Source organism: Lissotriton vulgaris, chromosome 11, assembly GCF_964263255.1.
Source record: "Lissotriton vulgaris chromosome 11, aLisVul1.2, whole genome shotgun sequence".
In the NCBI taxonomy this organism is placed as follows: Eukaryota; Metazoa; Chordata; class Amphibia; order Caudata; family Salamandridae; genus Lissotriton; species Lissotriton vulgaris.
In genome coordinates this window covers 499444088-499468593 of record NC_141699.1, presented here as the reverse complement: position 1 = coordinate 499468593, position 24506 = coordinate 499444088, and the positions used below count along the sequence as shown (strand labels likewise).

Below are 24506 nucleotides of genomic sequence, written 5' to 3'. Positions count from 1 at the left end.
CCCCATATCTTGCAAATACGGTGCATTCCTGCTCTTTTGAATTGGCATAGGGCAGCACGTTAGAATGACTTGCTAAACTGGCCTATGCTAATTCTTTGTAAATATGCTCCTAAATCAGACAGTAAAAATTCTGACTGGGTCAAACTTAGGTTTTGCATATGACTTGCGCTCCCTCACGGTCGCCCTCAAATTACGCCTTGATCCAACCAGGTGACTGTGGTTGTGGAAATTATTACTTGTGGTGGGCATCAATCCACCCCAACTACTAAACTACTTTCTCACATTATTACTTTTGGTGGACACTCATCCTCTCCAATCAATAGTCCACTTTTCACACTGCCCTTTAAAAGGACATGGGATGCTGTGCCCATAAAACAGAGACATCAAAACAGTGAAATCATAAAGTGTGCTGCCTTTCATAGTTCTGTATGCAACTTGCACAGTGCAAGCTGTTTGTCAAAGACAGATTCCTGTCTGCAAACTTTATATACATTTCCTTCTGAGTTGTGAAGGGGGAATGCTCTCTTCCATTGTTTCACCATACAATACACAATAATTCTTAATGTTGATATTGTGAAACACAATGAAATTGTTGTATATTCCTTTTTAGGTCGAGCCTGGAATTAGCATCCGAAGGGATGCGTCCAGGTGGAGACTTATAGCTGGCTGACTCGGGGGAATGAAGGACAAGAAAGTGCCACGCGCTTTCCCTCGCTGGATTTGACTGCGTGCACGCGAAGCCACACTCATGCATGCGCACAGCCACACACATACACAGCCACACGCATACACAGGCACACACACACCCCCGTCGCCGCCGCACCTACACACACACTAGCGCACCTACACGCAAACACAGAGACCCCCCCACACACACACCAGCGCACCTACACACACGCATGCACGCACACACGCGCTCACACACATACACACATGCGCCCCTCCCCCGCTCCTGCTCCCGCATACAGTCCCACTCACCGCCAATCCGGTGTTCTGTAGCCTCCGCGGGGCTCTCCCTCGGGCATGGGAGCCCCTCGTCACCACTGCTACTCGGGCCGGGTACTCCGTAGGCGCTGATTCGTGCAGAAGACGCTAAATTTCGTTTTCAAGAGTGCGCGCATACATCTTGTTTTTTCACGTGACCTAACGCTGTGGCTGTGGAGAGAATACAGGTGACTCACACTGCTATTTAAAATGCACGCTGATCAAATCTTGAAGCTGATTACTGCTTGTTTTTTTTTGCTGCGTGAGGTTTTCGGCATGTCTGGTGAATAACCAGTACACGCATTCGTACATCTAATGGCAGGCGCATGTATGGCTCTTAGCACGTATGACTCTTACACTACTGGGCCCACACAAACAAACATGTACACATTTTACGGGTGTGTTGTGCGCACTAGCATTGAATGCCCTCCACTGATGAGCAGGGATGGGGGCCGCCGGGCCTGAGGGTAGGGAGCGGACACGACACGCAGAGCCCCCTCTGCAGACGCGCATGCATATGAACCTGCCTGTAACAAAGTTAGCGCGGAAAGGTCTAGTGCTCACATGACCAGGGTCCCGCGCCAGGCACCCGGACTGGTGTGCCGCAGCAGGCAGCGCCCGCAGGCAGCAGAGGCTAACTGGGAGGCTGTGATGAAAGGCGCGAGCCTGCCTCTGACACAGGTGTGGTGTCTGTGCACATTAAGGCTGCCTGCACGTAGAGGCCTCTGATTGAATTATGGGATCGGTGCTTGATACCCAAAAGCCACGGATTCAGCAGCCAGCGAGGGGAGCTGCTGGGGGGCCTCCCTCCCCTCTGCTTATAGCTGCATTATTTTACCTCGTTAATTGTCAAATTTGCCTTTCGCAGGTCTTGGACAGACTGTTTGTTTTGCAGATGTGTGTATACCTCTCACTGTTTCACTCTTGCTGGTAGCGAGTGTGCCTATCGCAGCACGTCATATATTCAGAGCAGGTCCGATTCTTTATCATTATTTGATAGTGCTCGTGGTCCGGCGCGCAGAAAGAGCAGCTGCAGTAGACATGATATTGAGAAACCCTTTCTTAAATAGCACTCACCAGTTTCCGTGTGATTATTCAGAAGTGGGTTTCGCATTTTCCTCGAATTACGTTAAAATGAAATTTGTGCTCCCAAATTTGTTTCTAGGGATGGCAGCCATTTGGTCTATTAACATTCAACATACTGTGGTAACAAAGGGCCAAGAGCCGAACATTGCATTTTTATAAAGATGCATAAATACCACAACATGTGTCAAAAGTCATATGTGTAGCCTTTGATATCTGTCTTTGTGGAGTCGGGCAGTGCAGTAACATGGAGGAAGGATTCACCCGCAGAAGGTAATGTCTCTCTAGCAAAGTGAGCAGGACGCCCCTTTTGATGCTCATGTATCTACCTGTCCACGTTAAAGAGGGAGAGAACAATCCTTTTGCTGCGTGGGCTCTCGGTTGTGCACTGAGTGGGCACAGCAGATCCTTGTGAAAACCGTGAGCCTGGTGCCAGGGGAGCTAGCTGCTGGTGTTCTGTCGTTGTGAGCCAAACTAGCCTTTGTCTTGCAGGCACATCTATACTTGCATGCCACAGGTCTGATGATAGGATGCCACAGTGGACTGATCCGTAAGGGATGCCTTTGTGGCGTTGAGTGCATGTGGACCGGCTTGGGTCTTAGTCGTGTTATCCATGTTTTAGGGAGGCAGCAGAAGGGCTGTGATGATGGCTAAGTTGATGATGAGTCGCTAGTGTGTTAGTAGTGATGGTATGGAGTTCTTGATATCCTTTCTTTGCAGGGTCACTGCTGAGGTGTCAGTTTTGCTTTAGTATTAGACCAGCATCACTGGAAGAAGGTTGTTAAACGAACCTGGTCTGCTGCAGTAGTTACATACTACAGTATGTAGCTATAGGTGTTTATTTCCCCTGAAAGACCAAAGAGGATTCTATCTTTTCTTTCCTTCTTGTGTTTTTTTTCTTTTTCATTTCTTTCTTTTAATTTGACATTTGTAAACACTCAAAACGTACTTTGTATGCAAAGTTACAAAAACAGAACTTGTAGATTACGACAGAATGTATCCAAATACATAAGTAAAGTTTAATTACAACCTCGTTAACATTGTGCCAAAAGCTCACCGTCGCAAACCATACTTAATTATTACTTACCTTATTCTGGATTTTTTTTTACTACATTTGTTTTCAGTTTACAGTGCATCAAAACAGTCACCACGGACCTCAAAACCTCTATACTCACCTTAGTGAGCACAATATGTTAAATTGATACAGTTCCAGTCCACAAACTCTACAAACCCAGTCTTCTGTGAGAGCTGGATACAAACACTCTCTATGGTAACATAACCACCTGTATTTGTAAAGAGTATGCGCACGCGGGGATTCTTGGCACTATATGTTATTGTTACCCAGCTCATTTTAGAAACCTCAGTAGAATGGTTTTATTTAGTTGGCTTAATTGTAACTATCCTACGTGACCTGGAATTAAACAGGAGTCATTGCTTTCCAGTACAGTAGCCCTGACTGAACACATCTTCTAGGGTGAGCCTTGAGCAGCTCATTTAGCACCACCTGGTTTTTTATTCTTTGAGTCCGTTGTCCACTCCTGCTGCAAACTATGCTTCTGCATCCTCTGTTGTTCTCGTGTCTGTTTCCGCGCGCGCACACGCGCATCTGTCTGTATGTGTACGCTTGGTTGCACGTGTATTTTATTTGCTATTTCACAACCCAGTGTTCAAATCATCCCTTCACACGTTCGCTCCCATTAAGAGTGCACGATTCAACCCCCATTCACACGCAATCGCATTCATACGTTTATCACTTGATCTATGAATGTGATAGTCTGCGGAAGCTACCGTTTAAGCGGCCAGGTGCAGGCAGAACAGGATCATAATAGGTTCCCAGTCCCATTTCCTACTTGCTGGGACAAGTCACACTTTTAGTCAAAATGTAGGGAAACCACAGAACGGGGCTTCAGCTGGTCAGGCATCCTTATATGTTTGAGAATCATTTCAGTCAGCCCAGTTCTGGGGGAATATTGTCCTGAATATTACTTTCATAATGGGGACATCCTAAAGACATGAGTGTATTGTCAACGGTAACCGCAGGAGGGTTCCATAGTGCCTTGATATTAAGAACCTTCATTGAACCCACTCTGCCATTTGGGAATGAATGTACCTGTGCTACGCCAGGGTTGCACCAGAAATTGCTTGAATTATCCAGGTGGTTGTTCACGTCTGAGACATAAGGGATGAGAACCTCCCCTGATGCTGTCCACCCTCACACAACACACCCTCATACACTGCACCCTCACACACACTGCACCCTCACACACACTGCACCCTCACACACACTGCACCCTCACACAACGCACCCTCACACACCGCACCCTCACACACCGCACCTTCACACACCGCACCCTCACACACCGCAACCTCACACACACTGCACACTCACACACAGCGCACCCTCACACACACCGCACCCTCACACAAACCGCACCCTCACACACACCACACACTCGCACACACACCGCACCCTTGCACACACACGGCACTCTCACACACCGCACCCTCACACACCGCACCCTCACACACTGCACCCTCACACACTGAACCCTCACGCACTGCACACACTGCACCCTCACACACCACACCCACACACACCCACACACACACCGCACACACCCACACCCACCCACACCCATACACTGTACCCACACACACACTGCACCCACACACTGCACCCACACACACACCACACTCACACACACACTCTCCGCACCCTCACACACACACTCTGCACCCTCACACACTCTGCACCCTCACACACAGCTTATCTGTTATTTTCTTCATTCATTGGAAAGTTTACTCCCTTTAAGATCTGAACACAGCTGCCTGGTCCTGTTTATGGTTAATAGATCATGTCTGTAGCCACACTGCACCCTCACACACACACACCACACCCTCACACACCACACCCTCACACACCGTAACCTTACACACACTGCACCCTCACACACACTGCACCCTCACAGACACTGCACCTTCACACACCTCACCCTCGCACACACTGTTCCCTCACGCACACACTGCACCCTCACACACACACTGCACCTTCACACACCGCAGCCTCACATACCGCACCCTCACACACCGCAGCCTCACACACTGCACACTCACACACCACACACCGCACCCACAAACACACACACCGCACACACATACACACACACCGCACCCACACACACCGCACCCACACACACACACTCTGCACCCTCACACACTCTGCACCCTCACACACACTGCACCCTCACACACACTGCACCCTCACACACACTGCACCCTCACACACTTTGCACCCTCACACACAGCTTATTTGTTATTTTCTTCATTCATTGGAAAGTTTGCTCCCTTTAAGATCTGAGCACAGCTGTCTGGTCCTATTTATGGCTGATAGATCATGTCTGTAGCCACACTGCACCCTCACACACACTGTACCCTCACACACACTGCACCCTCACACCACACCCTCACACACCGCACCCTCAAACACTGCACCCTCACACACACTGCACCCTCACACACCGCACCCTCACATATCGCACCCTCACACACTGCACCCTCACACACCGCACCCTCACACACCACACCCTCACACACCGCCCCCCACACACACCGCACCCTCACACACACCGCACCCTCACACACACCGCACCCTCACACACCACACCCACACACACCACACCCACACACACACCGCACCCCCACACACCGCACCCTTACACACACACTGCACCCTCACACAAACTGCACTCTCACACACACTGCACCCTTACACACACTACCCCCTCACACGCCACACCCTCACACCCCACACCCTCACACCCTGCACCCTCACACACTGCACCCTCACACACCGCACCCTCACACACCACACCCTCACACACACTGCACCCGCGCACACACACTGCACCTGCACACACACACTGCACCCGCACACACACTGCACCTGCACATACACTGCACCCGCACACACACTGCACCCTCACACACACACACTGCACCCTCACACACTGCACCCTCACACGCTGCACCCTCACATGCTGCACCCTCACATGCCGCACCCTCACACGCCGCACCCTCACACCCTGTGCCCTCACACCCCGCACCCTCACACCCCGCACCCTAACACACCGCACACTCACACACCACACCCTCACACACCGCACCCTCACACACACTGCACCCGCACACTTACTGCACCTGCACACACACTGCACCTGCACACACACTGCACCTGCACACACACTGCACCCGCACACACACTGCACCCTCACACACACTGCACCCTCACACACTCTGCACCCTCACACACTCTGCAATGGAAAATACACTCCAAATACCACTCAGTGCCACATAATTATATGCAACATAATTGCACACCTCATACTTACACTCTACTCAATGCAACATAAATACACTTTATCTATCTGTCTATCTATCTATCGCCCTCACTCTATCTATCTGTCTATCTATCGCACTCACTCTATCGCCCTCACTCTATCTATCTATCTATTGCCCTCCCTCTATCTATCGCCCTCCCTCTATCGATCTATCGCCCTCCCTCTATCTATCGCCCTCCCTCTATCTATCTATCACACTTACTCTATCTATCGCACTCACTCTATCTAGCTATCGCATCACTGCAGCATCACTCAGCACCACCACAGCATCACTCAGGGGCATCACAGCATCACTCAGGGGCACCACAACATCACTATGCGCTACCACAGCATCATTGAATGCCACAGCATCACTCGTCACCACGACAACATCACTTAGCGCCACCACAGCATCAATATGTGCAACCATTCAACAACAACTGGTTCAAATATGTTCTCTCAATGTTTCAAGCTTTATTACAAATGTCACAAAAAGATGTTAATATTTCACTTCTGTTCTTGGATTTCTGCCACAATAAAATACAATGAACATAATCTTTAAATATTTACAAAAGCTATTGCCATTATAAATTACAATAACTTTTATTTCAGTATTAATTCTTAAAAAAATTTAAAGCCATTTTTATTTGTAATATCAATACATCTTGGTCACGTAAATACAACACATATTGCATTACAAATGCTATAGGTGTCACATATGCGAAAGTTAAAACTATTGGCATTGTAAATGACAAAGCTATTAATTTCGCTATTTTCAAAACCAACACATAAATAAAAAATGTGTCATTTACAGTACCAATAGCTCAAACTTTCCTAATTCGAGACCTATTGCATTGCAAATGCTTGTTGTTTTTCTTACTGAAAGGTCTGTCAGATTGTACAGAGCATGTTGGGTTAAGGAGAGGCCTATCTTTTATATGTGTGGAGTCTCCGCAGCCATAAAATTACTATTAGTAAAACTAATTAGCAGTTCGTGAATATCAAAAAAACAGTAAACTTACATTATCTTTGTGAATTGGGCCCATGTTTTATAAGTGCTTTACATGGTATGTAGGATTGAATAAATTTGAGCTTGCAATGTTTGTTTTAATATCAGGGACATCAGCAGTAGACCTGGTCCAGCAGACCATAAAAAAGGCCAGCAAACAGCCCAATACATGGATCCCAAACTGACCTGTGAGCCAGCTTGCCAAGTACTGCTTGACTGTCCTATAGGCCAGTCCAACCATGGTACATAACACCAGATGCAGGGCTCTCTGCTAAACCAGTGAAGCCGTTTGTGATATGGCCCTCAGTAGGTTGTCTGAAAAAGGTAGCATGACATTTTAATATTACATTGTGATTTGTAATATCTTCATGGATAGTTTTAAAGAAGCCTGTAATCTTTTTCTTAAATAGGAACCTGGACCCCATAATTTCATTCCCTGGAGGAGAAAGTTTGAGAGGATTTATTCTGGTTACCTTACTTGTTGAAAAAGAGGCAATCCCTGGTATTAAGGTGGAGTATTTCTATTTCCTTCCTTCTATAGCATAGTAGCACTAGAGAGCAAGCGATTGGTGTTACCATGAATAAGCAAAGAAACAGCATAGACGGTAGTATGAAGGGGTTATTGCAAATGTAGATGGGAAGTGCTGTAACCTGGAGGTTCTAGTCTGTAGCAGTAGCGGCTGATTGCTTTTGCAAGTGGTTGGGCGATCAGGCGGGCACTCCTGAAATACCCTTAAGCAAAATCCCAAAGCTCTAAATCGTGGTCCATTATAAACAGTGTTTATAATGGGCCACGATTAAGAGCTCTGAAGTTGACGCAGAAAACAGTGTGAGTTTCACATGCTGTCAGGTATAAGCCTGTGGCAGCTGGCTTGTACCGAGGATGGTGAGGCGGGCGGGGGTTGAAAGGGCAGAAAAAAATGTATTCACTTACCTTCTTGCAGCGTGACATCATCCCCCTTCAGGAGTTTTCCAGAAAGCTTGTGATGCAGGAAACTGCCCTACTCAATCCTGGTGCTGTTTTAACAGCATGAAAGCAGCACCAGGATTGGATAGAGCTGGCTCTCCCAGCACTTATAAGAGCACTAGAGGCCTGTGCTTTCTCTAAACCATCTGTATAAGACAGCTAGGTTGGAGAACTTTAAAATGTGCATGTCTGGCTGGCCGGCCCAAGATGGCCAACCAAAGAGACATGCACATTTTAAAGCGCACAGCTCCCTGCTGCTGCAACTTGGCAGTACTTGCTCCGTCCCGTCCTGATACTTATTTCAGTACGAGTTGCTGAAAAATAAAATGGTAATAAATAAACGTTATAACCATTTTATTTTTCGGCTCTGAGGCTCTTGAGCAATGCTCCTCCGCTCAAATAGGTCATAAACAGTACATCTGTGTGCTAATGTATATTTCTTTACAATATGTTTTTTTTCATGAACAAATTGCTGAAACGATAACATGTAAGTTCACATAGATAATGCTAAGATTCTTGGAGAAATCAAGTGGATGAATTAAATAATGGTAAAAATCCTCTGGCAAAGAAATTACCATAAAAAAGTTGTTTGCTCTGTAAAGTAAAACTAGTTCAGTCCAGGATTATTTCCCCTCTTCAGTGATTGTTTGGCCTGACCAGTCTTTAGGCTGTCAATACTTCCGATTAGATGGGGAAGGGAAGGGGGCTCAGGTTGCCACATGTACTTAGGAACAAGGTAGGATTCTAGCGTTCACTATAGCAAAAAAAAAGTGTTTATTAATTTTTTTAATTTTTTTTGGGCAACAGACCGTACACCTTTATTACAGCATTGAGGGTACTAGAATGGCTATTTCCAATCACCTTAGCCGAGTAGCGCAATACATTTGTATTTTAGTATCAAACTGTTCTTCATCTTAATAGGAAGCTTCAGCCCTTCCTTTGCCAGCACGCAGCCCGCTGTATACTTCATGTTGCAGAGTCAAGGTTTGAAGGAGGTTTCCCAACTTCACCCAGAATTTGCTGCAGTTTCAGCTTCCCTTCTGTGTGTCCTGTGATTAGAGTCACACAACTGAGCATCATCGGAGAATACCTATCAGGGCCGTGGGGGAGGGAAGGTTGGTTGGTGGGACGCCAACAGCATCTCCTAAACTCCGACTGCAAATGCAAGTTCGACATGTAAATATTTTTTCCATAAAGAGGAAAGTGGAAAAAGCCCTGTTTGGAGAAATGTTGCTAACTGGTGTGACATCACACATGTAGAGACAATTGGTACTTGAAAATAAACAGTATATTAAAGAAAACGAAAACGTATTTGCCTACTCCTCTCTGGTCCCGGTCTCACAGTCCATCAAAAAGGCAGCAAGGGGTCTCTTAGAGCCAACTACTCTAACCAATTCAGATGTTGCTCCCATGCAGTTAACCAGCATGAGTGTAGTGCCAGGATTGGTTAGAGTAGGCTGGCTCAGCTCTCCTACAGGCACTGGTGGCCTATGCCTGTTCTCCACCCAGCTGTCTAAGACAGCTCAGTGGAGAGGTTTAAAGTTTGCATGCCTCGCTGGCCGTCGCAAGACCGCCGGCGAAAGTGACATGCATACTTTATACTTTAAGGCCCCTATTATGGGTCTGGCAGTCTGAGGATTGCCAGACTTATGGTGGTGCGGTGGTGGCGAATCCAGCCACTGCTGCACCTGCGGTCCCAACGCCCGATGATGGCTTGGGCAGTCGGACCGCCCTAGGACCTTGAGCTCTGCCAGGGAGCTGCTGTTCCCCGACGTAGTAGCGATGGTCAGAGGCCGGAAAATGCTTGGCGGGATCGCCACAGTCCCCCCAAGCATATTATGAGTTTTTGGTCAGCCAGGCTTTTCCTGATGGTCCACCACCATGAAAAGCCTCATGGAGAGGAAACAAAGGAGGCCCTACTGAAGCCCCCTATGCCTCAAACATATGTGGATTCACACAGGGGGGCATAACATGTGCCCTCCTGTGTGAATGCATATAGGCTCCTACATGCCACGGACTTTTGACTCCATGCCGTGCAGGAACCTTGTGAGGTGTTCCCATTGCGGTGCCTTTTTAAAATGCACTGCCGCCTTTGAAAGGGCACCTCAGGGGGAACCACAATTCTACCTGCCCGGCACATCACTGAAAAGTAGTTATCTGGCATGCAGCGGCTGCCTTTGGTGGAGTGGTTGCGCGCACCTCTACTGAAAGGTCGTAATGAGGCCTTAGGTCTACACCACTCCTCCTCCCCTGCTGCTAGTCAGCAGGGACGGTCCCGCTCCTACACTTGGCTTGGGCTGGCTGGCTGCACTGAAAAATGAAACTGTAATGAAATCATTGTATTACCATTTTATTTTTCATGTTTGTTGTGCTCGCAGCAGGGTGGTAAACGCCTCACTACCCTAATGGAGGTACTTCCGCTGGTCTGTATGAAGGTAAATTCTGATTGTGATTCAGTAGCGGTCGGCAGTAGGTGTTTCTATAGGGCGGTGACGTGGGCAGGAGGAGGGGCAGGGTGGGGGGAAATAATGTATGGATTACGGAGTTTTACAGGTAAGTAAACATTTAAATACATAAAACGAATTTCGTTGCGCACACTGCATCACATTTGGTGATGCAGTGTGCGCAACGAAATTCGTTTTATGTATTTAAATGTTTACTTACCTGTAAAACTCCGTAATCCATACATTATTTCCCCCCACCCTGCCCCTCCTCCTGCCCACGTCACCGCCCTATAGAAACACCTACTGCGGACCGCTACTGTTGTGATTGTTGAAGAATTATTCAGTAGAACGAGATTCTGGATGAGGTGATTGATGGAGAAAACTGATGTCTGTATGGCTCTTGTATTGGAACAATGAGCAAATGATTATTCTAAGGAATACACATATTTTTGTCGGGGTATAACATGTATAATCAATCGATCAATCAATCAATCAATAAAACATTTGTGAAGCGCACTACTTACCCGTGAGGGTCTCAAGGTGCTGAGGGGTGGGGGGAATGCTGCTACTGTTCGAAAAGCCAGCCAGGTCTTGAGGAGTCTTTTGAAGGTAAGTAGGTCTTGGGTCTGCCGTAGGTGGATGGGGAGGGTGTTTCATGCCTTGGGAAAATGATCTGCCGGTGGCGGTCATTTTTCGGATACGGGGACAGTGGCGAGGGCGTGGTCGGTGGAGCCGAGCTGGCGGTTGGGGGTGTAGAAGCTGAGTCGACTGTTGAGGTATGCTGGTCCGATGTTGTGGAGTGCTTTGTGTGCATGGGTGAGGAGGGTACAGAGCAGGAATATCGTCGTAAAAATATCTACTAACCTAAATATCGCCGCAAAAATATCTACGGGAAGAAATATCGATGACAAAAATATAGTTTGACCAGAATATCGACAGACAGGTAAGTAATATCGATAACATTAATATAGTTGTAATAAATATCGTTTACGAAAACATAGTTTACAAAAATATCGTTTTTTAAATAATTATAAGTAATGTAGTGTTTTTAATGAGTATTTGTTGTCAAAGTAGTATTTTTTGTAGTATTTTATTAGTTAATAATGTATTTTATGTTGAATTTAGTGTTAATAGTTCCGTAGCGGGTTGTGGGTTTATAGGGGAGTAGGGTGGGAAGTAATTTAAATATAATAAAATAATAGATTAATTAATGTTTTAAATGATTATAAATAGTGTAATAAATAATAGTTAATTAATTTCAATTATTTAATTGATTAATAATTATGTAATTAATTATGTTAATTGTTTAATTAATTTTAGGTGTGTGTACTGGAATTTTTTAGTGAAAATGTAGTGAATTAATTACATTTTAATTGAATAATTATTTAATTAAGAATTAATCAAATAAAAAAAACGATTTGTTATTTTATAAATAAGTAAATACATTTAGTAATGTTTACACCTACACTATCCAACGCTTTCCCTACTGTTGCACCTTCTGGAGTGGGAATAGTAATTTTTACCCCTACGCTATCCAACGCTTTCCCTACTGTTGCACCCTCTGGAGTGAGAATAGTAATTTTTACCCCTACGCTATCCAACGCTTTCCCTACTGTTGCACCCTCTGGAGTGGGAATAGTAATTTTTACCCCTACGCTATCCAACGCTTTCCCTACTGTTGCACCCTCTGGAGTGAGAATAGTAATTTTTACCCCTACGCTATCCAACGCTTTCCCTACTGTTGCACCCTCTGGAGTGGGAATAGTAATTTTTACCCCTGCGCTATCCAACGCTTTCCCTACTGTTGCACCCTCTGGAGTGGGAATAGTAATTTTTACCCGTACGCTATCCAACGCTTTCCCTACTGTTGCACCCTCTGGAGTGGGAATAGTAATTTTTACCCCTACGCTATCCAACGCTTTCCCTACTGTTGCACCCTCTGGAGTGGGAATAGTAATTTTTACCCCTATGCTATCCAACGTTTTCCCTACTGTTGCACCCTCTGGAGTGGGAATAGTAATTTTTACCCCTACGCTATACAACGCTTTCCCTACTGTTGCACCCTCTGGAGTGGGAATAGTAATGTTTACCCCTACGCTATCCAACGCTTTCCCTACTGTTGCACCCTCTGGAGTGGGAATAGTAATTTTTACCCCTACGCTATCCAACGCTTTCCTTACTGTTGCACCCTCTGGAGTGGGAATAGTAATTTTTACCCCTACGCTATCCAACGCTTTCCCTACTGTTGCACCCTCTGGAGTGGGAATAGTAATTTTTACACCTACGCTATCAAATGTTTCAACTAATAACATATTGTATATTTTAATTATATGTATGTATTATTGTTGTTATATAAAGTAATGTGTTAAATATATCTATATGTACATATTTATTAAGTTTATAATGAAAAAGTGTAGTTAATTTGTTTTCAATAGTTTAAAAATAAAAGTAATGTAATGTATTTTGTTAATAGTACTTATATTTATTTATTATTTAATGTAAATGTAATTAATTTAAAAAGTCGATATTTTTTACATCTATATTTATTACAACGATATTTTTGAGTAGATATTTATGTACTTACCTTTTTAAGTATAGGGTGTCGATATTTTTGTAAACGATATTTTTACAACTATATTTATGTCAACTATGTTTTTGTAATCGATATTTCAACACCCTACCGGTGAGGAGCTTGAAGGTTATCCTCTTGTTGAAGGGGAGCTGTGTTTGTCATTCTAAGGCAGTCCAATAGTGACCTCTCTTTAATATTTGCAAATATTTATTTCTAATCATAAAGGGACAAATCACAAAACATTTTTCACCAGTGCTTTTTCATTTCTTTGGCGGCAATACTTGTTTCAAACACCTTTTACCACAGTATCATAATACTAGGATTCTGGAGGTGGAAATGTGCCATATATGGCCTGGATACCCGTCACCCCCTCCCAACACAATCCCCAAGAATGGGAAGACGGATACAGTTCTTGAGCTTTTGGAAGGCGGGAGGGAGTTACCCTCCCGGCCGTATTTATTAAAATATGAAACAAAATTAAAACATTAAAATAACAGTTTCATATCATGTACAATTTCATTTATACATTACGATGTTTATTGGCTAACCTTAACATATCTCTAATACAAAGGTTCTCCTAGCCGATTCTAAAACATCCTGTAAATGCATTTCTCAAAATTCAAATTGTACATCCTAACATTACGGGCCAACGGCAAGGTCGTAACCGGTGTCAGATCCCTAATACCAGACTCCCCCCTCTTACTTGTGAGGGGCGGGCGCACAGAGGACTGTACCTCTATGCCAACTTCCAATTTCCCTTGTCTTAACGGGGGCCCATACTTACTCAACGCCATCTTGGTGGTCGTCCGAGGACTCGTGTGAGGTGTCTAGAAGGTAGCGTAGACCCCCCTCCCACCCCACACTGCTTACCACATCCGCCGTCGCGGATGTCCTGGCCCCGGGAAATTCCAAGGAGGGGACCCGTAGCCCCTCCTCCCCAGGGAGGGGTCTTGACCGCCTTCCCTTTCGGCGGTCCCATCCTTAGAAGGGTACCGCCTCCCCGTGTGAGGGGCCAATGGCTGCCTCCCCCCGTGCGCTCCCATCCATAATGGGTGGCGCCCCACCTCTAGGGATCTTCCAATTACTGCTCACCGATCATGACCTTACCGCCGGAGGCCGGATAGTTGACCGGCTATCCGGACCCCCCACAAAGCTCCTAGTAAAGGTCATGGTTACGTAAACTCTTTAACCAAGCTAAGAAGTCTCCTATGAGTAAGACATTTCCCTCCCGGGACAAATGGACCCCATCTGCCAAATACATATGGTCCCCCCGGATACACTCGTGTGGAATACACTGCAATTTACCTGTGCGGAACAACCTACTCAATTTGTTATTAACCTTCTTTACTGACTGGTTCAAAGCTGGCACAGAGAGGGCCCCCCGCCACACCTTCCGAGGAATCATGTGTGACCATGCAATTGTGCACCCCGAAACCCTTCTTGCCAACCAACTTACTGTGGACAAAATTAACTCGAGAAGCACTCGTCGACCAACGGTCACCAAATCATTGCTCCCAAGATGCACTATGATTACAGATGGCGGTGACCTCGTCCGCCCTAACAGTCCCTCAATAAAACTTTGAAACTGGTCAATACAGAGCCCGCCCCTTCCGTGGAAGGTCACCCTGTACCCGTATTCCCCAGCCACGTGAATCATGTCACCTGCTTTGAATACGTCAGCGGCACGCCTCACGTATGAGTGGCCAACGACCCACACCACTCTTTCCTCAGCCGGTGATCTTTGACCGCTGGTCCCCAGGTGTCGGGTCAACTGCACAGTCCGCCCCGCAAAGCCTGCTCGCGAAACTGTAAACCAAACAGAAAACAAGAAGCGTGAGTACATGACATAGGCTTCACAACATGTGCAACCGCACATACCTTTTATAACAGTTAGAGGACCAACGCCCCAACTGTTTCACCTTTTCAACACTCAGACCCCTGGCTGTAGCCTCTGTCGCAGCCCCTATCCGGAAGGAATGGGTCCCAAAATCGCTCGGGTTCAAGCCCGCTGCTGCGATTGCCATTGTTAACACCCGCTGAAATTGAAACCTAGTCAGTGGGGTGGCATCGGTGTGCCTCAGCAAGCTTCCCCCCCATGATGCCGCCCTCTGTGCTAAATACTCCTCTACGCATTTTACCGGGCACATGGGAGATCCCGGAATCCGCTGGACTACCACACTGTCCCCGATCGCTCCCTGATCGGTCTTTGACCTGGCTATTGAGACTACCATTGTCTCCCCCTTTATTCGAATGTGTTCTCGACACAGACCTCCCCTGTATCCTGCTTGTTCCTCGCTACCAGTTCGCTTACCCGCATAGCCCCATGGAATGCTAACGCAAAAGCGGCCCGGAATAGCACCGTCTCAGATTGAGATGAACATGTCGCAGGGAGTACGGACAGTAACAAGGTCAACCTTTCTAAACCTATCGGGTGCCTCTCATCCACTCTACGACCCTCAATGCGTTGCCACCCACTCAGGGCCTTTTGCACCAGAAAGGACGATGTGGGGTCCTGGATGCCATGAGCCCGTGCCATGAAAGAAATGGCGGCCCGGTGCCTATTGGCCGTAGCCACTGATTTGCCTGCCTGATGTAAAGATACCAGAAATTTCAGGACATACTCCTCCTGCCCCCATTGCTCCCCCCTAGCTGACCCTAAAAAGGACCAATAAGAACGGAACACCCCTTCATATGCCTTCCTTGTCCTGGGTGCTAGACTCTCTCCCATGAGGTTTTGTAATCTGGGGCACCGAGAGACCAGAGAGCTTCGGGAAATGGTGCCGCCACCGAGTCCGCTGTGGGCAGAAAACCCCGGAAGGCCTGCATATGGGAACGAGAGAGCGCATCAGCTGCCTGGTTTAGTACCCCTGGCACGTGTCTTGCCCTAAAGTGGACGTTTAGTCTCATACATAGCAGGACAATTTCCTTCAGTAATCTCAAAATCCATTTGCAGCGTGCTGCCTGACTATTGATACACTCAACCATGGTCATATTATCAGACCAGAACACCACAGAGCGATCCCGAAACCCCTCTGGCCATGTTTCCAAGGCCACCAGAATAGGGAACAGCTCCAGAAACCCAATGTTAGCAGTGAGTCCATTATCGTGCCACCACTCAGGCCAGGTTCGTGCCGACCATTGATTGCCGAATATGGTGCCAAAACCTACACTCCCAGCCGAGTCGGTCCAAAACCCCAGTTCTTCCGAGGAAACTGGGGAATCGATCCACACGACACGACCATTGAAATCCGCCAGAAATGCCAGTCATATGCGCATATCCTGGCGAACCTCTGCTGACAGTCTTGTGCGGTGGTGCCCTTCCTTGAGGCCCACCATGGCTTGTGCGATAGAACGGGAAAAGGGGCGAGCCATCGGTATTACTCTCAGGGCAAAGTTAAGCTGACCCACAGCCTGTTGTAACTGATGGAGAGTTACTTTTCTCTCGCCGAGACATATTTTGAGCGAGGCCCTGAATTTCATCACCTTCTCTTTAGGCAAGCGGAAGCATCCCTCTACAGAATCGAGCTCAATTCCGAGAAACTCGAGTGTAGTAGATGGCCCTACCGTCTTACCTGGTGCCAGTGGCACACCAAATACCTTCATAAGATTACAGAATTCCCTCAAGGCCTGTGCACATTCCATATCCCCGGCTGCCCCCAGAAACAGAAAATCATCAAGATAATGCATAACATGTGTAAAACCCGTGGCTCTTGTGAAAGCCCATTGCAAAAAGCTACTGAATTTCTCAAAATACGCACAAGAGATGGAGCAACCCATTGGCATACATTTATCCATGTAATAGCGTCCTTGAAACCTAAAACCTAGGAGACGCTGATCATCTGGGTGTACTGGGAGCAACCGGAACGCTGACTCGATATCTGATTTAGCCATCAGCGCTCCGGGCCCCAGGCGATTCAAAATGGCGACGGCCTCATCAAAGGATGCGTACCGCACCGAACAAACTCCCGGGTCAATCGCATCGTTCACCGAAAGACCCCTAGGAGCCGACAAATTGTGTATTAACCTGAACTCCCCCGGGTCCTTTTTGGGGACCACTCCCAAAGGTGAACAAACAAAATCGCCAACTGGTGGTATGTCATATGGTCCAGCAACCCGACCTCGGGCCACTTCTTTCCCAATCTTTGCCTGCACCACCGCCGTATTCTGCTGAACCGATAGTTGGTTCTTACATTGTGCTTCCCCCCGAAAATCCCCCGCCGGGATGCGGAAACCATATGAGAAACCGTCTCGCAACACCCCGGCGGAGATATGATCAGGGTATTCGTTCAGCCAAGGGATCAGTGCCATGATATCAACAGGGGTAGGTAATGGCGCCCCTCGGTCTATTTCAGACCTGTTTGGCGCCTCCCCTACCTCCCGTATCACCAGTCTTGGCTCTGCACGTACTCTCGGGGTGCGAAGACTGTCCGCACCCTGAACACTCATGCCTGAACTTGCAAGCTCCCTGTGGCCTAGAACACTTGCCTCTGTTAAAGCTCCAGCAGACCCCTTTCTTACCCGGGTTGACATTATTCTTTGTGTTCTGATCACTGTTTGTACCCGCCCGAAAGGGCGCCCCCAACGAAGGGCGGGAGGGCTCAACCCCGTTCCCGCCTAAAGATGGCGACTTCGCCGTGCTCGACCTCTCAATTTTTTGCCAGGAAATGGAGTCGAAACAATCCCACGTCAGAGATGAGTCGTGCTCCTTGGACTTACGAAATATGCTATCATAACAACACCATTGATTACCCCCGTACGTTTCATAAAATTCCATGATACGTGTCTGATAAACAGGCAATTCCACCATTAATTCAGGCCTACGTTCCCCCATAATTGCAGTGAACATTCCAAACGCTCTGGCCCAATTGGCGATCGTTTCATCTACTCTGAAACCCGCCATCTTTGCGCGCCATACACTAGGATGCAAAAACTCTTTCTGGTTTTTTACATGCTCAATCTCATAGTGATCGGTCAACAAGGAAAACATGTTCCCATATTTATCCGCCCAAATCCTTTCTTTCACATCAATCGGGATATGTTGAACGACTTTTTCCCTCCTCGAGGGGACCGATCCCTCCCCCGCCATCGGCAGTGGCTGCTTACCTGAACCGGTAGCGGTGACCGTTGTTGCTGCCGAACCCACGCCCGATACTGGTTGTTCCACGGGAACCTGTGGGGAAACAAGAGGACACAGTGCCTTCGCAGCATCCTTCGATTGCCGCAACTGCTTCATTATCGACCTGGCTTCATCCGCCGTGGCCCCCTCATTCTCTCTGCCCAACCATGCCGCCAACTGGGCAGCCAGCTCAGGAGGCATATCTTCCCCGTTCACAGGAGTGACCACCACAGGGATCGGTTGTCCCGAGTTCGGGACCGGAACTGGGGCCTCGGTCGGGGTGACCGGGTTCGCTGGAGGTGGTTCGGGAACCGGGGCCTCCCCACCCGATGCCCCCTTCTTGGCTCTTCTACCTCTCCCGTTAGGGACTACTCCCGGCAATGCTGGTCCGATGACTCTCTTTGGTCCACCCGCACCATTCATTGCCGCCATCTGCTTCTTCATGTCCGCCATGTCCTTCATCAGCATACGAAGCATCTGGTCGGTTCCAACCCTCTTTCCGACCTTCTTGCCAGGCATCGTCTAGGTCCGAAAGCTTCGAACTCGCTGAAAGAAGAAACACAAAAATTAAATTCTTCAAAATTGGCTCTTGTTCCGTCAAGGGCTCACGTGCAACGAGGAGGTGCAGCTTCCAAGCACAGGAACAAGAGGATGCCTCCTTGGATTGCTGCTCCATTTATTCTTCTCCGGGAGGGCGTGGACCCTCCTCCGACCGCCTACAGGGCGTGGCCAATAGTGTAGGTGTCTAGGACAACCCCTCTTGGGCGGGAAAAGGCGCGCCCCGGCTACGCCGCTTCGGGCATACCAGCCGTGACACGCCTCCCGCCCAAAATGGCTTCCCGGGGGGATCGGGGCACCCGACCATACGTTCGGGGGGACCGAGTGGTCGCCCCTTTCCAAGAAAGCTTTTTCGAAATAAAGATCCCAAGAAGGTGGAAAAAGAGTGTATTTAAGGATCCAGTCAAAGTGGATACGATTTAAGGTAAAGTGGTAAATGGGTGGTACTAAGAGGTGGAGTTTTGAGGAAGTGGTCAAGGTGGGAAATCTTGGTCTGTTGAAGGGGAACATGATATCTTCAGTTTGTTTGCAAAGATGAAGGAGGGAAGAGTGCTGTTCTACTAAAACGTTCTAGGATTCATAATGTCCGTGCACATATTCACAAATATAACATTTCTAGGGAGGTCACTTCAATTATTTTTAGTGTTTCCTTTGGTAGGCTCCTGTTGAGTTACTTTATTGTGTCTTTTGGACTGGGTTGTGATACTGTGGTCTTTGTCTGATAAAAGAAGGATGCTGTATTGATATGTGCAATCATTTATGTCCGTACATTTTGAATATATGAGGAATCATTCACAATCCTGTATTGAATCATTTCCTTCATGTGGGTTGGAATGTTTATTTCACATTCCAAGTCAATGGTGGCTGTGCTCTCTATGTGAGAGACAAGCTTATGGTAATAAAGTCAAACGTCAACATTTATTTTGGCATTGTATGTTTATTACAAGTGCTTCTCCCAGTGACATGTGTTAACCTACTAGCTAGATTGTTTTTTCAATATGTCAAGCTTAACCTTTATAGACAATACAAAGATAGTTAGGTAAGTCCATTGTATCCGATGTGAGTACTGGTGGTGGTTACACTTTCAGCTGTAACCTGATGGGGGACTGTTGTCTTCTCAAAATGCAATTAAGTCTCTTTCTGCATTTCGACTGCAATATATTTCAACGCTTTTCTTCAAAACAGTGACAAAGAGCCTCATCTAATATTTGGGGGACAGAGTAATCTCCATTATCCTGCCTGAGGAATTAATGACCCCAGGCCAAGAGTACTATGACCACCTAAATTGAAAATGACCACCAAGCAAGCAGTCATTTCTAAAGCATTGGAATAGACAGCCATCACAGTGGTGCCACTCTATGCTTTTTAACGTTTGATTCATGGCTCCATCAGTATGCTAGAGCCATCCGTCAAATGTATTTTTTTTTTCATTTTCAAAAAGTAAATCCAGAATGGGAATGTTTTATTTGGAAAAAAAAGGCCTCCCGTACATCAGAGTTAACTCCCATGGCAAGGGGTGAATTAGACAGTTTTAATTGCCCTTTAATGCCAGGGTTTCCCTGGCAGTGATGGGCAAGAAAAACGGACCTCTATATCCGCCCATCTAAATTATATTGGTGTGACGCCAGGCCATCAGAGGGGATAACCATGGTGGAGACACAGTAGTCTTGACCGTGGTTACACCTATGGTCCGTCACTGTGACAGAGTATCCTTACCACCAACATTTAAATCAGCCCTAAAGTCCCATTCTGAAGTAGGGCTTAGAAACATTTTTGCCTATTGCCTTGTCTGTACATCTCATACAAACTTCCGACACAAGACATATGACTGGTTTTTGATCATATACACTGGAGCTGACTGTGATATGGCTGAACACACCGTTATCAGGACTACATTAAACTGGAGTCAAGCTATCCAGGCTGAAGAAGGCTGATAGCCAGAAACCGGTCCTTGGATGCTTGATTCCGGTCTAGGAAAGACATGGCTTGGTAGTTCGGGCTGGACTGTTCCCATGAGGCACAGGGTCAAGGTTGATTTGCATATAGCCAGTGTCTGACCTAGGGTGGTGTGGAGAGCAAAAAAAACAATGGATTTATGCCCAGATCTTTGTATTGGGGTCAATGTAAGACATTGTTCTGCATTCTGTCCATCAACTGTGTTTTTTGCAATTTTCACCCCCAGTGGGCTTGGTATGCTCAGACGTGAGTCCCAGGCTCTCCACATCACTGGAGTCAAGCTATCCAGGCTGAAGAAGGCTGATAGCCAGAAACCGGTCCTTGGATGCTTGATTCCGGTCTAGGAAAGACATGGCTTGTAGTTCGGGCTGGACTGTTCCCATGAGGCACAGGGTCAAGGCTGATTTGCATATAGCCAGTGTCTGACCTAGGGTGGTGTGGAGAGCAAAAAAACGATGGATTTAGGCCCAGACCTTTGTACTGGGGTGAATGTAAGACCTTGTTCTGCATTCTGTACATCAACTGTGTTTTTTGCAATTGTCACATGACGATGCAGCCCATTCAATGGTATTCAATGGCATCTTTTGAGTCACCAGGTATTCCCCTTATCAGGTATCCCATTTTCACCAAGAAAATTGGGGAAAAAACGCCGAAAAACGAAGCTGCATCTCCAACGTTGCACGGAGCCTCACATCAGGGGGCCATCTTAAAAACGCGCTGTGCGTGAGTCCCTCCCACTGAAATTCTAAAATGTTAAATGTGTAGTCAGACATGAATCGCAATTATAAGACCCTATTTACCGAAGCTGTTGCATACTAGTTTCTAGAATATTATTGGAAAAAAGAAGAAATGATTGGAGTCAGGAGAGTGCCCTAGAAGAATTGTATGTCAGAATATAAAGATTAAAATTAAAAAGCTGCAACAATATTAATTGCAGGATATAGCCAACATTATATTGTCACAGTCAATATGTATAGGTGCGTACAGATTTACTGTCCTTATCTCCATAGTAAATTACATGATTAATACAAACATTGTCAAGATAAATAGATGTGATTTGCGAATAATAAACCTATACTGACACACAAATACCTAACGTTTCCATTTAAGTGATATTCCGCGGTGTATATTATTGTTTTTGGATAATACGTCTGTGCTATTGTTGAATCGAACCCCTTAAGAAGCTATAGTTCGGAATTACATAAAACTGGACCTGACCTTAAGTTAATGTTTTAAAGAGCAGAAACTATTTTGATGAGCAATGACATTAACAAGATTACATTGGCAAGAGTCTGATGTTTGGTGGGGATGCAGGATAGTGCATGCTGCTACGCTTCACCTCATCGCTGCAGTTGTGTCAAATGTCTATAATTGACATATTTTCTAGTCTTAACTTGTTTTATAACTGTGGCCTCTGAAACAATTTGTAGAGAAAATCATGATGTTAATCATCACGATTTAAATAAAAAATTTACAAACCAAATGTACACATGTGAAATAAACATTTATCTTATATCTTACATCACACAGGCAACTGCATGTTTCTACCTTGCTTCGCGCTAGGCAGAATTACCTCCTGACTACCTGGTCAAGAGTTGTTTCTACCTGCAGAAGTGTCCTACACCTTGTCTGTGAGAGCTAGTATAATGTCATTCTCATTCTTTCTTAAAACCCTAAAGGACCACCTGAGAAGCTACTTATGCATATTGCTAGGAGACGTGTGTTCCCAATCCTTTAGGTAGTTTGTGAAAGATAATGCAGGACTGCCTAAAAGTCAATGAAGGATAATAGGAAACACAACGCAGCTTGTGTATGGAATATAGTGATTGTTTGGGCTCACCTACATGTCTTTTACATCATTTGTCTGTTATGCTGTATCTCATTTGTTTTTCATCTCTAGGGGGTTGCTCAAGGTGTGAATGCAATTTTGGAAAATAATGATGAATCTCTGATAGAAGCCCTTCAACAAATTACACGTTCCCTGGAAAAGATGAAGGAAGCTTTCAAGAAAATGCATGGTATAGTAGAAACATTGTAGATTTCATGCCTTATCTAAAAATATAAATATAAATGGTATGCATTTGAACATTTTAGAACACTTGAAAAACTAGACTAGCAAATTACATATTTTAAAGTAATGTACCCAGTGTTTGCATAATTTTTGTTAACAAGAATTGATAGCTTACTTATCAATGCAGTGGAAGCATAAACTAGGAAGTGAATTTAATGAGCATGTGTCAGTTAATATATGCATGATTTCAACATGGTGTTTATGCTGACATCCCAGGTTTCAGAATTGTATTCTTAATGTAAGGTCTGAACAAATACTTTTATATTCCCCTATGGTCTGCCCATATTGATCAAATGTGGCTCCTAGGGTTCAGGATGTAGAGAGCTTGAAAAAAATGCTCTTGGTCTGACTGTTTGTGGAATAACATGCAGATTTTGGTGCTTAATGCACCACATCTGTCACTGTGAATACTGTACTCTTGTACCCTGTTCAATTCCATAAGGTATAAACTGCTAAAATGTAACAACGTGTGCAGGATTATCAGTCAATTCAGAATTCTGATTCCTGCTCAAACAGGGGGTTATATGGGGTCAAAAAACTTATATTCGGGTCCACATGTTATTAAACACAGGGGTATGCTTCTTAAATGTTACAGACAAAATATCAACCAGTGTAGCTCAATGGCTCTATGTACGTTAATATGGCAATGCCGTGCAGCAAATGCATTTGTATGGTCTGGCTAGTCCATGTTAACTAAAGTAGTACCCTTTAATTGAGTATTCAAGGACCCTTTTCCTGAAAATTTCAATGTAATACATTTGAAAAACCTTAAAATAACAGTAGACATCTCTGTTAAAATGCTGAGCAACCCCATAGGAAGGAGATGAACAGCATTAGCTCTGTGCCGAACACCATTGATGCCCAAGCACAAATCTCAGTGTGAATATGTACGTCACAAAAAAAATCATGATCAGGATATATTGTCTGTCAAACTGCTGCAAGCAATGTTTAATGTGAGCTTGTGGTGGCAGGGGGAAACAACCTTTAACGCAGTCAGTCATTACATCGCACTACCTTTACATAGCAGTCATTAAATCGCAACATCCTTTACATCGCATGTCATTACAACACAGCCATTACATTGCATGTCACTACAACGCGTCATTACAATGCATGTCACTACAACTCAGGCATTACATCGCAAGTCATTACAACGCATCCCATTACAACGCATAGTACCCTTACACTATCCAACACATACCCTACTGTTGCATTCACTGGAGTGGGAATAGTAATTTTTACCCCTACACTATCCAACTCCTACCCTACTGTTGCACTCACTGGAGTTAGAATAGTAATTATTACCCCTATACTATCCAACACTTACCTTAAATGCAATGTAATGGTATGCATTGTAATGGTATGCGCTG

At 45.9% G+C, this 24506-nt stretch overlaps 1 protein-coding gene across 1 annotated transcript in view; it reads left to right on the top strand.

Moving 5' to 3' along the window:
* The window catches only part of IDO2 (indoleamine 2,3-dioxygenase 2), a 298339-nt gene that overhangs the window by 158350 nt on the left and 115483 nt on the right, over positions 1-24506 (top strand). The window contains exons 6-7 of the mRNA XM_086943565.1: positions 7863-7962; positions 22966-23083. Coding sequence (XP_086799691.1) covers positions 7863-7962; positions 22966-23083 — 218 coding nt within the window. The remainder of the gene's footprint in view (positions 1-7862; positions 7963-22965; positions 23084-24506) is intronic.